The sequence below is a fragment of the Lynx rufus genome, unplaced genomic scaffold (genome assembly GCF_022079265.1).
Source record: "Lynx rufus isolate CCGP_SWC_20201006 ecotype Redwood Valley unplaced genomic scaffold, mLynRuf1.p SCAF_18, whole genome shotgun sequence".
Taxonomy (NCBI): Eukaryota; Metazoa; Chordata; class Mammalia; order Carnivora; family Felidae; genus Lynx; species Lynx rufus.
This window is the reverse complement of record NW_025814832.1, coordinates 41849315-41868006: the sequence shown is the minus strand read 5'-3', so window position 1 is coordinate 41868006 and position 18692 is coordinate 41849315. Positions and strand designations below refer to the sequence as shown.

Genomic DNA, 18692 nt, shown 5'->3' with positions numbered 1-18692 from the left:
AGATAAATATTGAACTGTTTACGTTTTAATTCCTCACCACGTGGCTAGAATTGGTTACGGATTTATACATTTCAATATGAGAAAAAGGAGTATTTGACAAGCAATGCTGAGAAGCCAGTATCGGAAAGTAAACTTTGTAGCTGGCCTGAGGCAGGACGGCGTTCACTCTGTGACAACCTCACATAGTGTCTCACTCTCGTCACCCAGCTCTTCAGTAGTGGAATCTGTGGCCTTCTCTGCTGTGGCTTTGCCAGCCTCCCTGGGAAAAGGAGAAGAATGCCAAGGCTTTGACTCTCAAAAGGAACAATTCAACTCTTCATAATTTCCCCATTTTAGAGAAAATCTTCTCCAATCACGTATCCTAGTTCCATGTGGAAAATCTCATCTTCATCAGAACAATCCTTGTGTAGCTTCTGTGCCATGTTTTTCTTGCGTGTGGCATTGAGAGGTCTGTACATGTCCCTAAGCCAAAGTGGCCGCCTTCTCCAGAAAAAGCCCTCCTAGAAAACAGAAAGGACAATGTTAGGTCTGTTTCCCCTGCCTTCTCCAGCCACGGTACTTTATCCTCCTCAGATTTACCTGATTGTCACTTTCCTTTGAGCATCTCTTACGCAGCAGAGATCCAAAGAAGCCCCTTGAAGGAAACACACACACAGACAATTAGTGATTCGTACCATTTTCCATGCCTCTCACAATGTATTTCTCCAGTCTTATTAGCAAGCAAAATCAACACAGACCTGGGATCTCAGAAATAATTCCATACATGCTGGGCTTTCAGAATTTTCCTGTGTCTGTCCATAATGGCCCCACAGTGGCCCTGGGAGACCTTTGTATGTAACTTGACATGAAGTATAGGCAGGATTTTCACCCTGCTCACCTTCTGGCCCTTGGCCAAGTGCCCTTGTGCAGTCAACAAACTGGGTGACCACACGGCAGAAGCACCTAACTCTCTCCAGAAGCATTGTACATCAGTCCCCGCCAGGCTTAGCCTCCCAGGCATCATTTGCTGGCGGGTGGGGAGGTGTTTCTATTTTCCTAGCTGCATTACCTTACAAGATGAATCGCACCGAGTGAATGCCTGAGTCCAACCAGCAGTTATCTAGCTCACTGACTTTCACACTGCAGGCAGATGAATGAGTGAGTCGTGAAATCACCTTAAAACACACGGCTAGCGCTAAAACACAAAATACTCTTTTTGAATACAAACGGCATAGGGGGTACCTGGGTGGCTCAGTCAGGTGAGCAGCCCAAGTCTTGAGTTTGCCTCAAGTGATGATCTCACAGATTGTGACATTGAGCCCTGTGTCTGGCTCTGTGCTGATAGTGTAGAACCTGCTTGGGATTCTCTCTCTCTCTCTCTCTCTCTCTCTCTCTCTCTGCTCCACCCCCCCTCAAATAAATAATAAACTTAAAAAAAAACAGAACAGAAAGAATCAGAGTGTATGGTAAGTTTGTTTTAGAAGGTACTTATGTCTATACGGTATGTGTGCACTGAGTTGTGACATAAAATGCAGTTCACAGCCCAAGAACAGTGTAGTCAGAGACGTGCCCAACTGGAAAGGAACCATCTTCTTTCTGGTTCTAGTGGTACTAGTGATACAACCGTCTGGCAAGACATCTTCCTTTTCTCCTTCTCCATCTCATTAGTATAAAAGGAAGAGATAAATGATTATCTAAGGTCTCTCCCAGTTCAAATTCTATTGGGTCTGGATAAAGGGAATGGAGAGCGGGGCCTCGAAAACCAGGAGGAGGAAGAAGGAAGTTTCCCCCCCACTTTACAGGAGGGACTCATGTATTCCACCTTCCATCATGCTTGAAGACTAGCCCCTTCACCCCACGACGTTTGGCCCTCCCTATCCCTTCTCCAGAGCCTCTGAGAAGGTCTGTGGCCAGGCCTGATGCCCACCGTCAGCAGGAACGGGTCTGAACATTTCCACCCCCGTCCCCCCACGATCTTGCTTTAAAGGTCTAGTGAGCAGGTGCTCTGTGCCAGTCCCATTCTAACTCGGGTTTGGCTGGGCAGCTAACTTTGCTGGGTCCAGGCAAAGCATTAGGCCAAATATGTATTCTTTCTGCCTTTGGTGATTTCCTGGCTGTAAAACAAGGGGATTGAAATAGATGAGTTTGAAAATCTAGTTCTAAAATTCTACTTTAACGATTGCCAGACTAATATTTACCTTGAGCTTCCTTCTTTACCTTCCTTGGCTGCTGCTCTATGACAATAAATCTGTTTTGGAAGAAAACATGATCACAGTTACCCATCACAATAACCACTCCCTCCAAATCTTTATTCATTCCTTTGCATTTTAGGTCTTCTCTACCCAGTGAGAGGATAACTTTTCCTAGGACAGGAATTTGTTTAATAGTCCTTTGACTCTTCAATAAGACCTAACTTGTGTGCAGCTGGTAATACATTTTACTGACTGTCTCAGATAACAGTCAACAGATAATTCCTAATAAAAATTCTTGGGAGGAGGAAAAGAAAAGTGTCTACCAGAAACCTAAACAGCAGCACTGTTTTAAAGTCAAGGACAAGAGTAGGATGTCTGTTATCACTGCTGCTATTCATTGGTGTTGAGGAGGTCCTAACTGATGCACTGGGAAAAAATGGAGTCGTGGAAAGGAAGAACTAAGACGTATTTGCATACGAAATTACAGACAAACTAAAAGGCCCAAGAGAATCAACTAAAATTTTACTGGAAGAAATATGAGAATTCAGTAAGATGGCTAGATATAAAATCAAGACCTCAATGACTTTCCTATGTCCCATAAATAATTAATCAAAAAACGGAAGAATTATCCCATTTATAATTATCAATAAAAAGGCATAAAGTACCTAGGAATAAACTTAGCAAAGAATGGGTAAGACCTATGAGATGAAAACACTAAAGCTCTTCTGAAGGACATTAAGAAGAAACGAATACATGATGTGAGACACTATTTTCCTAGAATAGTGTAAAGATGTCAGTTCCCTTCAAATTAACCTACAAAGTCAAGGCAATCCCATTCAAATCCCAAGACAGTTTTTTGAACAAAAACTGGCCAGCTGACATTTGGTAGAGAAAATGTGCAAGCATAGCTACAAACTGTATGAAAAAGAAGATCACAGAGCAGACATTAAAATACGTTCTTACAGAGCAACTGCAGTTAAGTATGTAGCGTGATACTGATACAGGAAAAGAAAACCAGATTGACAGAATAGAGTCCAGATAAAAATAGTATTTTAGATCCATGAAGAAAGAATGAACCATTCAATAAAAGATTTTAAAGTAACTGGATCTTTACGTAAGGGAAAAAAGTTAGATCCCCTACCTCGACTGTACCAAAACACCACACAGATTCCATACAGATTAAAAATAAATAAATCACAACAAATATTATAAGAGTACAGAAGAAAATATCAGAGACTATTTTTATACCATGAGGCGAAAAGGCCTTGTTAACAAGTCCCATGTCCCATAAGCCATGAGGCAGATATGGTGACGGACTGTCCACACCCTCCTGTTCATCGTAGTCCTTGCCCCCTTGATCCCCTGGATTCTTTGTCCTCTTCCTGTTGATTTATAAAACTCTCTTCATATGAAATACATTAATCCTTTCAAGGGCTTTCACTGAATTTCAATGTTTCAAATATTTGTCAGTGTTTTTATCGTGAAGGAGACGGAACAGTGGGATAGGAGCACAGGCTGACTGCAGGCACAGCTGGGTTCTGCTTTGGGTTTTGCCACAGGGGCCTTAAGCTGATCCCCTTCTATGTATGAAAGAAGGATGGTGATATCATCCTCACAGGACTGTGGGGATTCAATCAGATGTCTGGTTTATTCCAAGCATAAATCGGACAAGACGATCAAATCTATCAAATGTTTCTGCATGTGGTATCAATCAGGTCACAAAGCTTTTTCTCACCACAAGATTATAAAAGTATTGATTCTATCTTCTTCTAATACTTTGACGGGTTCTTGTTTCTCTTTTTTTACATTTACTGAAATATGTTTTTTTAAGGTGAGAAATAGGGATCTGTTGTTATTTTCCTCCCAAATAATTAAGCAGTTGTTCTATTACCATTTATTTATTTTCTTCCACTGATTTGAATGCTAAAAGGTAACATTTCAATGTTTATTTATTTTTGAGAGTGACAGAGAGAGACAGTAAGAGTGAGAGAGGGGCAAAGAGAGAGAGACACACACACACAGAATCCAGAGCAGGCTCCAGGTTCTGAGCTGTCAGCACAGAGCCCAACACAGGGCTCGAACTCCTGAACCATGAAATTATGACCTGAGCCAAAGTAGGACCCTTAACCAACTGAGCCACCCAGGCGCCTCTAAAAGGTAACATTTCAAAAGTCCTAGGCACCCACGGATCTGTCTATTGCTGGACTCTGTAGGCTACTTCCCATAAATATTAGGTTGCATTATTCCTCCTTGTGAAATTGACACAATGCCTCATCTCTTCCTTTGAACATCATTATTGTCCACTACAGGAAAGAAACTGCATGGTCTCTGACCTCAAAAAGTGTATCATCTAAGTAGCGAGACGAAATAATGAAACCACATAAAAAAAATATAAACACAAGGTTAAACCACATAGGAATTTAAAACAGCAATAGGAGTTTATAGAACTTCCCCAAAAGCAAAAGGCTGCAGGCCACCTGAAGATACAGAGTACGGACTGGACAATGGCCAATGATTTCTCTTCCCAGAGGTCATGGTAAGTTGACCCCACGCTAGTTCCTAGGCTCTTAGGCTGAGAAATCAGACTCTGATCTCATCAAGAGAGAACGTACTTCTTTCTACATGGAGGCAATATCACCTTACCAATGTCACAGGATTGATCAAAATCAGAATGTCAGGTCATGACTTGACAATAAGGAAAACATCCATTCCATAGATAGGGCATCTGTGTCTACATGATTGGGCATTACCTCCTGTGGAGACAGGCCTCTGTGGCACACTGAAGCATAATCAGAAGGCTATTTGGTGAGAAGAGAAGTGGAAGAAAAGTAATTAGCTGAATCCAGTGTTTAATGGAAAGGACTGAGGTAGCTAGATCCATCCATCTGCCCCGCGGGCACAGCCCGGCTGGTGGGCCTGACTCTCATCTGCTGCCTGAGGTGCCATCTCTACTCTTAGGCAAGGCTAGGTGGGCACTGCCCATGTTGGTCTCTTCCTCACCATTTCTATGCTTTTACTACTGACCAACCCTCCAGAAGACAGACATGTTTCTCCTTAGCAGTTAATACATCCAGTCAGGTTTTACTCAAGTCTGAGAGACCAGGAAGCCTTACATATCTCTGCTCTGATCCATGACCTTGATATTTCTCTCTTGAGGAGCTGCCTTTTAACAAACTGTTTAGCATATTTTTGTTATCAGGGGAGGGGAATGCGTCACTGTAGACCCTAACAAATGGTGACAATCTCACAGAAGGACTAGGTCCAGGAGTATTACAGTATTCGGGGAAGGCTTTGTGAAGAAAGATGAACTCGAGTTGGCTTTTGAAGGCTCATGGGACTTCCACCAGCAGAGTGAAATAAAGGAATTTCAAGTGGGCAAAGTCACCAACAAAAGTAGGAAAGGGCATGGTCTGACTAGGGGATGGTGAGGGGCTGCTTTGGCTGAAATGGAGGGTTGCCATGACAGATGGCAATGTGTGTGTGTGTGTGTGTGTGTGTGTGTGTGTCTAGATATATATATATATATATATATATATATATATATATGTAATAAGCATATGTATATTTGAATAAATATATTGAATATATATTCAATTCATACATAATTGAATAAAAGGTAAACAGGCAAGCTCCAGGAATAGGCAACTGTAATTATGACAAGCTTTGAGTAGCCTGATGCAGGATTTTAGCTGCAGGGTTTTAACTGAACCTGTTTACACAATGCCTTGCGAAGTGGAGGAGAGAGCTGTAGGTACATCTAATTAATCAACAAGATGACACTTTTATCTCTAAGCCATGCCCTTTCTTCCAAGATGACTGATAGCTCCATGGAGGTGAAGACTATTTCTCTCTCATCATTTTAGCCAACGAGGAAAGAAATCAGTGGTAGTAGGAGGATGACTGGTGAGTGCATCGAATCGACATAATTTTTTTGAGTTGAAGAAATTTTACTATCATGTCAACTGTGGCCTTCTTAGACCTAATGTCTCAGAACAAGCTAATGGCTTGTTATCTTGGTTACAATCCACAGATGTCTCCCGGCAGTGGGGTTCCTTTTAAAATCCCTGGAATATACTTTGCAATAAAAGGACAAAGCATATCTCAGTCCTCCAGACTGAAGAGAGATATCAAGTCGTGACAGGTGGGAAAGTGGCTTTGATTTTCAGTTTGTGGGTTCTGAATCTATTATAAAGAAGAAATATAGTCTGGGAATCTGAATTAATTGTTGTCCTTACCTCAATGAGACAGAAAACTATGATCAAAATCATCACTACTACGGTCACAGATATTGCCAAGATGAGTTTGTTGTTATAGCCATAGCCTGGAACTTCTTTTGTGAGCTAAAAAAAGGGAAAGAACAATTTTTTTTAGAAAACAGAGATAGGATGAAAGTTAACTATTCTTTAACGACTCTAAAACCCCATTCTTTCCGATGAATCGCTTCTAGGTTCTTAAGGAATATACCAAATCTAATGTGATATGTAATCTTAATCATTAGCATTTTCTTCAAGAATTTATGTATCTTGTATGTTAGGTCCTCTTTTTGTCTACTCTGGGAACAACGGCACTGTTTCCTAAATGAGCAAAGTGGCAGATCACTGCCTTAGCCAAAATTATGTGGCCAAGACAAGACCCGGACTAGGAGCCCCTGGTCCTTGTGCTTGGGTCCATGTCCTAAACCACCTAAATGTCGAGACCCCACATTTTGGGATTTAGCCTCACCTCCCTTGACTCCTGCCCTCTCTGTTCACTCTGGACTTCTGTGCTCTCATTGATATAATTCTCATTTTCCCATTGGTCCGTATCCCACTCTGCCTTGGACACCTTTACTTCTTGCTGCTCGCTGACAAGCTTCATCAGGAGGCCTGTTCTGGAGATGAGCTTGGCACAGGCCAGCTGCATGTGGGTCTCAGAGCAGTCCATTTTCAAAGTCCGGATAACATGAGAAATGAGGCTTCTCACGTCTTGTTGGGGATGAGGGACCGTAGCTGCTGGTTTAACTGAATTTCAAACAGATCACCTGAGGACGAGAGCTTTGACACAGTGAAGCCTGTGGCTTTTGGGGGCAAGCCAGTGCCCGCATTGGGGTATTCCCATTGTGTATCATTGGTTTGTTTAACGGTCGGCGTAGAGTTGTCTGCAGTAACAGTAGAATTAGCAGTGGAAAGATTCTTACGGTTTGTGAATTCAGGGAGGGTTTGTTCTGGCACAGTAGTGTTTCCTGTAGAAATATTTTCGTCAGAAACATTTTGGGCAGTAGTGTTCTCTGCAGTAGTGTTTTCTCTGTAAGTTCCTGAAGGAGCAAAGAATTCTGGAAAAGGATTTTTCTGAGGACTCAGTTCTCCCGGCGATGAAAAATCCTCTCGTGAAGGGGAATTTATGAGGCTCCTGACTGCAGAGGATGGAGGCCTCTTTGCAAGCAGCTGTCTATTACTGAGTGAACTTTCCTTTCTGGACTTTCGATTCAGTTTGGCCTTGGGTGTTCTGTGGACCACACGGGAGCGACTTTTATGAAAGCGGTGTGTTTTTCTGGGGTGTGAGGCTGGCCCGAAAGCCTTCATATTTCTAACTCTAGCATTTGCATCTTTTATAAGAAAAATTCTGCACATGAAGTCTTTTGACTTTTTTTTCACATCAGGTGGGGATTTTGGAGCGGGGGTGGCAGAAGCCCTGTCCAAAGAGTATTGCTTCACGAAAGAACAGACCACTGCCTTGTGCTCATCTATGAACGAAGGCTCTGTCTTGAAGGAGCTTCCCACTAATTTACTGGGCCTGTGCGCCACGTGAAGCTCCCCTGGGGATGGCCTCCTGAGCCTTCTTTTCTTGGGAGCATGGGTGGCAGAAGCCCTGGCCAAAGAGTATTGCTTCATGAAAGAACAGACCACTGCCTTGTGCTCATCTACGAACGAAGGCTCTGTCTTGAAGGAGCTTCCCACTAATTTGCTGGGCCTGTGCGCCACGTGAAGCTCCCCTGGCCATGGTCTCCTGAGCCTTCTTTTCTTGGCAGTGGGGGGCAGAAGGCCTGTCCAAAAAGTATTCCTTCATGAAAGAAGAGACCGCTGCCTTGTGCTCATCTACGAAGGAAGGCTCTGTCTTGAAGGAGCTTCCCACTAATTTTTGGGCCTGTGTGCCACATGAAGCTCCCCTGGCCTTGGTCTCCTGAGCCTTCTTTCCTTGGGAGCGGGGGAGGCAGAAGGCTTGCGCAAAGAGTATTGCTTCATGAAAGAAGAGACCGCAGCCCTGTGCTCATCTATGAACGAAGGCTCTGTCTTGAAGGAGCTTCCCACTAATTTGCTGGGCCTGTGCGCCACGTGAAGCTCCCCTGGCCATGGTCTCCTGAGCCTTCTTTCCTTGGGAGCGGGTGTGGCAGAAGCCCTGTCCAAAGAGTATTGCTTCACGAAAGAACAGACCACTGCCTTGTGCTCATCTACGAACGAAGGCTCTGTCTTGAAGGAGCTCCCCACTAATTTGCTGGGCCTGTGCGCCACGTGAAGCTCCCCTGGCCATGGTCTCCTGAGCCTTCTTCTCTTGGGAGCGCGGGTGGCAGAAGGCCTGCCCAAAGAGTATTGCTTCATGAAAGAAGTGACCGCTGCCTTGAGCTCACCTACGAACGAAGGCTCTGTCTTGAAGGAGCTTCCCACTAATTTTTGGGCCTGTGCGCCACGTGAAGCTCCCCTGGCCATGGTCTCCTGAGCCTTCTTTTCTTGGCAGTGGGGGGCAGAAGGCCTGTCCAAAGAGTATTGCTTCATGAAAGAAGAGACCGCAGCCCTGTGCTCATCTACGAACGAAGGCTCTGTCTTGAAGGAGCTTCCCACTAATTTGCTGGGCCTGTGCGCCACGTGAAGCTCCCCTGGCCATGGTCTCCTGAGCCTTCTTTCCTTGGGAGTGGGGGTGGCATAAGGTGTGTCCAAAGAGTATTGCTTCATGAAAGAATGGACCGCTGCCTTGTGCTCATCTACGAACGAAGGCTCTGTCTTGAAGGAGCTTCCCACTAATTTGCTGGGCCTGTGCGCCACGTGAAGCTCCCCTGGGGATGGTCTCCTGAGGCTTCTTTCCTTGGGAGCGGGGGTGGCAGAAGGCCTGTCCAAAGAGTATTGCTTCATGAAAGAATGGACCGCTGCCTTGTGCTCATCTACGAACGAAGGCTCTGTCTTGAAGGAGCTTCCCACTAATTTGCTGGGCCTGTGCGCCACGAAAAGCTCCCCTGGGGATGGTCTCCTGAGGCTTCTTTCCTTGGGAGCGGGTGTGGCAGAAGCCCTGTCCAAAGAGTATTGCTTCACAAAAGAACAGACCACTGCCTTGTGCTCATCTACGAACGAAGGCTCTGTCTTGAAGGAGCTTCCCACTAATTTGCTGGGCCTGTGCGCCACGTGAAGCTCCCCTGGCCATGGTCTCCTGAGCCTTCTTCTCTTGGGAGCGCGGGTGGCAGAAGGCCTGCCCAAAGAGTATTGCTTCATGAAAGAAGTGACCGCTGCCTTGAGCTCACCTACGAACGAAGGCTCTGTCTTGAAGGAGCTTCCCACTAATTTTTGGGCCTGTGCGCCACGTGAAGCTCCCCTGGCCATGGTCTCCTGAGCCTTCTTTTCTTGGCAGTGGGGGGCAGAAGGCCTGTCCAAAGAGTATTGCTTCATGAAAGAAGAGACCGCAGCCCTGTGCTCATCTACGAACGAAGGCTCTGTCTTGAAGGAGCTTCCCACTAATTTGCTGGGCCTGTGCGCCACGTGAAGCTCCCCTGGCCATGGTCTCCTGAGCCTTCTTTCCTTGGGAGTGGGGGTGGCATAAGGTGTGTCCAAAGAGTATTGCTTCATGAAAGAATGGACCGCTGCCTTGTGCTCATCTACGAACGAAGGCTCTGTCTTGAAGGAGCTTCCCACTAATTTGCTGGGCCTGTGCGCCACGTGAAGCTCCCCTGGCCATGGTCTCCTGAGCCTTCTTTCCTTGGGAGCGGGGGTGGCAGAAGGCCTGTCCAAAGAGTATTGCTTCATGAAAGAATGGACCGCTGCCTTGTGCTCATCTACGAACGAAGGCTCTGTCTTGAAGGAGCTTCCCACTAATTTGCTGGGCCTGTGCGCCACGTGAAGTTCCCCTGGGGATGGTCTCCTGAGCCTTCTTTCCTTGGCCATGTTCTCCACAGACGGCTGGGCGTTCTGTTTCCTCTGGATGTTCTGACGTCTCAGTTCTTTTAAGTGCCTTTTCCGTATGCCCTTTGGGCCCTTGATGACCTGTTCACTCTCAGGAACTTTTTCCCCACACTCTCAACGTTGTCTAGGCTCTTCTCCTGCGGTTGGGCAGTTTCCCATTTCTTTGGAAAGATTTGACGTTTAAACTTGGGACCTAAAAGGCTGGAATGTATAAGCATGGCCATTTTTGCTTTCTTTTTCACCTCATCAATTTTTTCCTGAATTTCTGCATCTAACAAATTTTCCAGAAAGTAGAGTTTTCTCAGTTCATTCTTGTAAGTTGAATTGTTGGATCCAGGTTTCAGAGAAGGGTCCCCTGTGTCGTTCATCGAGTGACCCACGGGCTTGTCTCCCTCTTGCACATTTGAAAACAGAAATTTAATGAACGGTAACAGCGTCGATTCTACGTCTTCTAGATTGCCCTCCCAGAAATAAGGCGATATGTAATTCAGTGCACTAATGACATCACTTTTGTCATTGAAGTCTAGCTGCTCATTCATAAAGGCTGACAAACTGACACGATCTATGTCTGAGGATGCCTTCTGTGGCTCAATAGTCAGCTCCGTGCTGGCGCTCTTCTTTCGAGCTTTCAATACCTTCATGAATGATCCTTCTGCATTCCTTAGGTATACTTCCTGATCTGTCGAAGAAGAAGGAGACATGAGTTTTGATAATGAAAGACTGATAGCACAGCTCTTTGTCAATGCACAGTCATACATCCCAGTCAAGCAAATTAAGAATCAGCAAATACTTGAGCGCCATTTAGAGAGGAGACGAACTCAAACTTGGACCTACGATTGGCAACAACCAAAGGAGAAAAAGATGTTTTTTGAAAAAGTAGCTATTTCCTCAGAACATTCCATAGTGTGAATAACTATATTTAGAGTTATTCCATTGGTCCCTAAGGGCCGATTGCCCAGGCCTCAAGAAAAGCCAAGGCTGGAAGATACTCGGCTAAACTGTGTGCAGCTCTAGTGCGACTCCTGGCATTCACATACCCCACCCTGTCCTGCTTCAGGGGCAGAGGGAGCACGAGTCTTCCTCCTTCTACGTCTTCAGTGGGCTTGAGTTCTTGCTACCATCACATATGCACGGGACAACACCCGTCACTAGCAGGTCCTCATCTGGACACGCCCTCTCCGCCCACCCACCAATTCCTTTGTTTGGTCCCTGCTCCCCTATATCGCACCTCCGGTAACATAAGCTCTAGACAGAAAAAACTAAAAACGAGACCCGCTAAGTCCACCCTGGTTCTTTGCTTCAATTTGGGCAGAGATGTGGGGTATAGGTTAAGAGATTTTCCAGGTATGAGAGAGATACCACTGTGGGGCGTTCCAAAAAATCAACGGAATGATACTTGAGGTTTTAAAATGCAGAAGGGATAAAGAAACTTTGGTCAAACGCCTACTTTGCTTTCATTTCCTTTCATTTCCAGATTTCTAGCTTTACTGAGAGAACCATCCAGAGCTTCCAACTACATGAAGGTCAAGCGTACAGCTTGTGTACACTGAACAGCACTGTGCAGCTGGGTTTTTCCAGAAGAATTAAACGTATTTTTAGTGGTGCTGGGGAGAGTCAGAGGAGGAGGTTACAAAGGTCACGAGAGAGGAGGAGCAGCGGGCTGGCGGAGCGCCCAAAACGGGAGAGGAGACTTGAGTGTAGGCTAAGGCACCTCTGATCTCATTTTTCCTCGCCTGTCAAAGGAGATAAAAAAAAAAAGCCTATTCTGCCCACCTCTAAGGGAGAAGGGAGTAAGAAAATTGGTAAAACCTTGTTTTGGAAAGTAAGCAACACTACTTATAGAAGTAGCAAAGTGTAATTTATGCTGTGCCCTAGACCATTGACAGGGACCCATATTCAAGCTATCCAGGTGCAAAAGCACATTTTGGAAGTCACCAAGTTAGTGCCAATAAAACCTAAGAACAGAAAAATACCTAAAAGCACCTGTGTTTTGGATAGAAAAGCTTAAGATTCAGAACAAGAGTTGGACAGCCCAAGAATAGAAGAGCCCTCTCATCCGTTAGAACGGTTGGGTAGCAGCTTCTGGTTAGGGAACAGAAACACAGAGGCTCCAAAGAAAACTTTTTCAGAAATCAGCATCACTTGTACTCTTACACACTTATAAAAACAACAAAATAAACAAAAAGGTATCTCCACCTGTCCTATAAGACAAAGGGCACCTGAGACCTAACGCACGTAAAATCAGCTTACAAACTGTGATGCACTATGTGAACAGGTTTTCATTTTGGGGTAGTGGACTTAATAATGTAACTGAGAATCTGACTTTTAACAAAGGAATAGTTCTTAGAAATTTAGGGATCTGAACTCTGAATGAGTAAAAATAATGCAATGACATCATTAGTTTAAAAATTTACCATTGTTAGGGTGCCTGGGTGGCCCAGTCAGTTAAGCATCCGACTTTGGCTCAGGTCATGATATCACAGTTCAGCCCCGCATGGGGCTTGCTGCTGTCAGTGTAGAGCCTGCTTCGGATTCTCTGTCCCCCTCACTCACTCTCTGCCCCCTCCCAGCTCACGCACGTGAATGCTCTCTCTCTCAAAACTGAATAAATATTAAAAAAAATTATCATTGTTGATTAAAAATAAAAGTTAAACCACAAATAAAATAAAAATTTACAAATTTATCATCAGGCAATTAGGACTTACCACAACGTGTGCCATTTGTCAGACATGCACTGTCACAATGTAGCTTGACTGTCTTACAGACAACCTCAATAGTATTTTTAACTTGGCAGAGACAGCAGGCCATACGGCTAGGTAATATCCTATAAATGGAAACACAGAGAATTAAATTAGTGGTAAAGGAGTTACTTGAGTAGGTAGAAGAGGCGGGCCAAAGTCATCACAGGGCTGTGCAAAAAGGAATTCTTGAGGCACATGGCCTGGATGGTTGGGTAGGGACCAGTTGGCCAACTGCTGCTCTTGAATATTATAAATACACAGATAGAAGGAAAGAGGTGCCCAACAGAAAGGTAAGGATGGCATGGGGTATGGTATCCTTAGAATGAGATAGAGATTAGAACTGGGTGACACGGATCAGTAGTTTAATACACAGGTAACTCCTTCCAAGCCAAAAGTCTCACTTTGGGTGGAGGGCACACAGAAAGAGGGTAGACTTCTAAGAGTTTGAATAAATCTGAAATATGGCCCATACTGAGGATAAAAAGCAATCAACTTTGGCTCAGGTCATAATCTCGTGGTTCATGGGTTTGAGCCCCACATCAGGCTCTGTGCTGAGAGCTCGGAGTCTGGAACCTGCTTCAGATTTATCTTCCTCTCTCTCTACCCCTTCCCTGATCACTCTCTGTGTCTTAAAAATAAATAAATGTTAAATTTTTTTTTCAAAAAAGCAATCAATCAAAAACTAATCCATAATCTACACAAATGCTACAATTAGCAGACAAGGACATTTAAAAAAGTTATTATAACAGTATTTCACATATGGAAAAAAACCCCATGCCTCTACTTAACTCAATGAATCGTGCAACAACTTCAAGTGGCCTAATATATGTATACTTAGAGTCCACGAAGGAGAGGAGATATAAAATAAATTTGAAAAAATAATAGCCCCCACATTTCCAAATAAGTAAACCCTATAAACTCACAAATCCAGGAAGGTCAATGAACTCTGAGCACAACATGGATTAAACTACATGTTTAGTTTAATCCATTAAACACGGATAAAACTACACCACGGCACATCATAATGGAACTGGTCAAAGCCAGCGATAAAGAGCAAATCTTAAAAGCAGCCAAAGGAACAAAACCACACACGACATACAGAGCAACAAAGATATAACAATGACAACATATTTCTTGCTGGAAATAATGTAAGCCAGAACTCGGTGGGGCAACATCTTTCAAGCAGTGAAAAGGAGAGGGGGACCAAATAGCTATCAAGCTAGAATTCTATACCCAAAGCTTTCAAAAATAAAAGCAACATAAAGACTATCTGAGACATACAAGAGCTGGAAGAATTCATCATTAGCAGGCTTACACTGTAGAAATGCCAAAGGAAGTATTTTTTTAAATGTTTATTTGAGAGACAGAGAGAGAGGGCACGTGCAGTAGGCGTGTGCAAGGGGGAAAGAGCACTGAGGAGACAGAGAATCCCAAGCAAAGCCCAACGCGGGACTTGAGCTCACAAACTGTGAGACTATGACCTGAGCCAAAATCAAGAGTTGGATGCTTAACTGACTGAGCCACCCAGGTGCCCCCAAAGAAAGTATTTTTAAGCAGAAGGAAAAGAAAAGGATAGCAGATGGAAATGTGGATCCACACAAAGGAATGAAGAACATTAGAACTGGTAACTATATAGGTTATCATTTCACTTCACTATATGTATGTATATCATTTCACTATATGATTTCACTTATATGTAGAATCTCAGAAAAAAACAAACAAACAAGGGGTGCCTGGATGGGCTAAGTCAATGAAGCATCCTACTCTTGATTTCGGCTCAGGATCTCAGGGTCCTGAGATCGAGCCCTGTGTCAGGCTCCACGCTCAGCATGGATTAGATTAAGATTCTCTTAAGATTTTCTCCCTCTCTCTCTCTCTCTCTCTCTCCTCTGCCCCTCTCCCCAACTTGTACACTCTGTCTCTAAAATTAAAAAAAAAATACACCAAAAACCATAAGATACCTAGGAATAAACCTAATCAAAGAGGTAAAAGATCTGTATGCTGAAAACAATAGAACGCTTATGAAAATAAATTGAAGAAGACAGAAAGAAATGGAAAAACATCCCATGCTCAAGGATTGGAAGAACAAATATTGTTAAAATGTCTATACTACTCAAAGCAAACTACACATTCAATTCAATCCCTATCAAACACCAGTATTTTTCACAGAGCTAGAACAAACAATTCTAAAATTTGGATGGAACAAGAAAAGACCCCGAATTATAATGTTGCGAAAAAACAAACAAACAAAGCTGGAGGCATCATGATTCTGGACTTCAAACTGTATTACAAAGCTGTAATCATCAAGACAGTATGGTACTGCACAAAAACAGACACATAGATCAATAGAATAGAATAGAGAACCGAGAAACGGAGCCACAAATATATGGTCAACTAATCTTCCATAAGGCAGAATATCCAATGGAAAAAAGATAGTCTTCGCAATAAATGGTGTTGGGAAAACCGGACCGTAACATGCAGAAGAATGAAACTAAACCACTTTTTTACACCATACACAAAAATAAATTCAAAATGGATGAAAGACCTAAATGTGAGACAGGAAACCATCAAAATCCTAGAGGAGAACACAGGCAGAAACCTCTTTGATCTCAGCTAAAGCAACTTCTTACTAGACATGTCTCCAGAGGCAAGGGAAACAGAAGTACAAAGGAACTACTGAGGAGTGCCTGGGTGGCTTAGCGGGTTGAATGCCTGACTCTTGGTGTTGGCTCAGGTCGTGATCTCAGGGTCGTGGATTGAACCCCGCATCAGGATTCTCTCTCCACTTGAGATTCTCTCTCTCCCTCTCTCTCTGCTCCCCCCCATGCATACATGTATGTGTGTGTCCATGTTCTTAATTAATTAATTAATGAATAGGGGCACCTGGGTGGCTCAGTTGGTTAAGTATCTGACTTGGCTCAGATCATGATCTTACAGTTCGTGACTTTGAGCCCCGTGTCAGGCTCTGTGCTGACAGCTTGGAGCCTGGAGCCTGTTTCAGATGCTGTGTCTCCCTCTCTCTCTCTGCCCCTCCCCTGCTTGCACTCTGTCTCTCTCTCTCAAAAATAAACATAAACAAACAAACATTTTTTTAAATGAATTATTGGGACCTCATCAAGATAAAAACCTTCTGGGGCACCTGGGTGTCTCAGTCGCTTAAGCTTCTGACTTCAGCTCAGGTCATAATCTCGCGGTTTGTGAGTTCGAGCTCCGCATTGACTCTCTGTTGACAGTGCGGAGCCTGCTCAGATCCTCTGTCTCCCTCACTCACTCTCTGCCCCTACCCCACTCTTGTGCTCTCTCTCTCAAAAATAAACATCCATTAAAAAAAGATCAAAAGCTGTACAGCAAAGGAAACAATCAACAAAATTAAAAGGCAACTGATGAAATGGGAGAACATAGTTGCAAATGACATAATCTGATAAAGGGCTAGTATCCAAAATATATAAAGGACTCAACACCCAAAAAATCAAATACATAATCCAGTTAAGAAAAGGGCAGAAGACATGAATAGACAGTTTTTCAAAGAAGACATCCAGAAGGCTAACAGACACATGAAAAGATGCGCAATATCACTCATCATCAAGGAAATACAAATCAAAATCACAATGAGATACCACCTCACATGTGTCAGAATGGCTCAAATTAATAAGTCAGGAAACAACAGATGTGGAGAAAGGGGAACCCTTCTGCACTGCTGGTGGGAATGCAAACTGCTGTAGCCACTCTGGAAAACAGTATGGAGGTTTTTAAAAAGTTAAAAATGGAACTACCCTACAACCCAGCAATTGTACTACTAGGCATTTAACCAAAGGATACAAAAATGCTGATTTGAAGGGGCATGTGCACCCAATGTTTATAGCAGCACTATCAACAATAGCCAAAGTATGGAAAGAGCCCAAATGTCCATTGATGGATGAATGGATGAAAGATGTGGTATATGTATACAATGGAGTATTACTTGGCAATCAAAAAGAATGAAATCTTGCCGTTTGCAACTACATGGATGGAACTGGAGGGTATTATGCTAAGTGAAATTAGTCAGTGAAAGACAAAAATCACATCACTTCACTCATAGGAGGACTTTAAGAGACAAAACAGATGAACATAGGGAAGGGAAACAAAAATAATCTAAAAACAGGGAGGGGGACAAAACAGAAGAGACTCATAAATATGGAAAACAAACTGAGGGTTACTGGAGGGGTTGTGGGAGGGGGGATGCGCTAAATGGGTAAGGGGCACTAAGGAATCTACTCCTGAAATCATTGTTGCACTATATGCTAACTAATTTGGATGTAAATTTTAAAAAATAAAAAATAAAACAAGGTAAAAAATAAACAAAAAATAAACAAAAAAAACCACAAATGAATGAATAAACAACAACAAAAAAGAGAAAACACTTGTAAATATGGAGAACAAACTGGGGATATGGACAAAATGAGTGAAAAGGGTTAAGAGGTACAAACTTGCAGTTATAAAATAAATAAGTCACCAGATGAAAAGTACAGCATAGGGAATATAGTCAATAACACTGTAATATACTTATTGTGGTGATCACTGTGTTGCACACCTGAAACTAATTTAATATTACATGATCTATATATACTTCAATAAAAGAGATAATTGAGGGGCACCCAGGTGGCTCAGTCAGTTAAGCATCTGACTTCAGCTCAGGTCATGATCTCACAGTCTGTGATTTCAGGCCCCACATCAGGCTCTGTGTCTACAGCTCAGAGCCTGGAGCCTGCTTCAGATTCTGTGTCTCCCTCTCTCTCTGCCCCTCCCCCACTGGCACTCTGTCTCTCTCAAAAATAAAAAAATAAAAAAATAAAAAAAGATAATTGACTATTTAAACAAAAAAAAATAATATGGTGTGCTAAAAGTAAAATGTATGAGAACAATAGCACAAAGGTCAGGAGGGGATCAATGGAAGTACACTATTTATTGTAAGGTTCTTATACTATTCATGAAATCATATAATATCATTTGAAGATAGACTGTGATAAGTTAAACATGAACATTACAAACCATTAAACAGCTACTAAAATAACAAAACCTGAGTTGTAACTATTTATCCCCCCACCAAAAAATAATAAAACGTACTAAATCAACCCAAGAGCAGGAAGAAAAAGAAAAAGAAACAAAGAACAGATGGGATACATAGAAAAGAGTAGACAGTAGCTTTAAATGTAATCATATAAATAATTACATTAACTATAAATGGTGTAATCACCTAATTAAAAGATAGAGTTGTCATACCGGATAAAAAAGCAAAAGCCAACTATATGCTGTGTATAAGAGTCATCTTCAATACAAAGATATAAGTAGGTTAAAAATATGGAAGAACTTATGCTTTGCTAACACTAATCAAACGAAACCTTGAGTGGCTATATTTACTATAGGACAAAGTCAATTTCAAAGCGAAGATATTACCAGGGATAAATGAGGTTATTCCATGGTGATAGAAATGTCAACTAATAGAAAAGACATCACTTAAAAATTTATGTATCTGATAACACAACTTCCAAATATATTAAGGAGAATAGGAAAGAGAGACACATAAGTACACAATTAGAGTTGGAGATTTCAATATCCCTCTCTCAATAATTGACAGAAAAAATATATAGAAAATGAGTAAT

General features: G+C 42.8%; 1 protein-coding gene and 1 pseudogene across 1 annotated transcript in view; both read right to left on the bottom strand.

Moving 5' to 3' along the window:
• Positions 1–144: 144 nt before the first annotated feature.
• LOC124513571 (leucine-rich repeat-containing protein 37A2-like) lies at positions 145–8041 on the bottom strand (annotated as a pseudogene).
• Positions 8042–10220: 2179 nt separating this feature from the next.
• Positions 10221–18692, bottom strand: part of LOC124512840 (leucine-rich repeat-containing protein 37A3-like) — a 33445-nt gene continuing 24973 nt past the window's right edge. Inside the window, exons 9-10 of the mRNA XM_047080446.1 lie at positions 13018–13136; positions 10221–10991 (exon numbers count right to left, since the gene is read on the bottom strand). Of these exons, the coding sequence (XP_046936402.1) occupies positions 10354–10991; positions 13018–13136 (757 nt within the window). The 3' untranslated portion in view covers positions 10221–10353. The remainder of the gene's footprint in view (positions 10992–13017; positions 13137–18692) is intronic.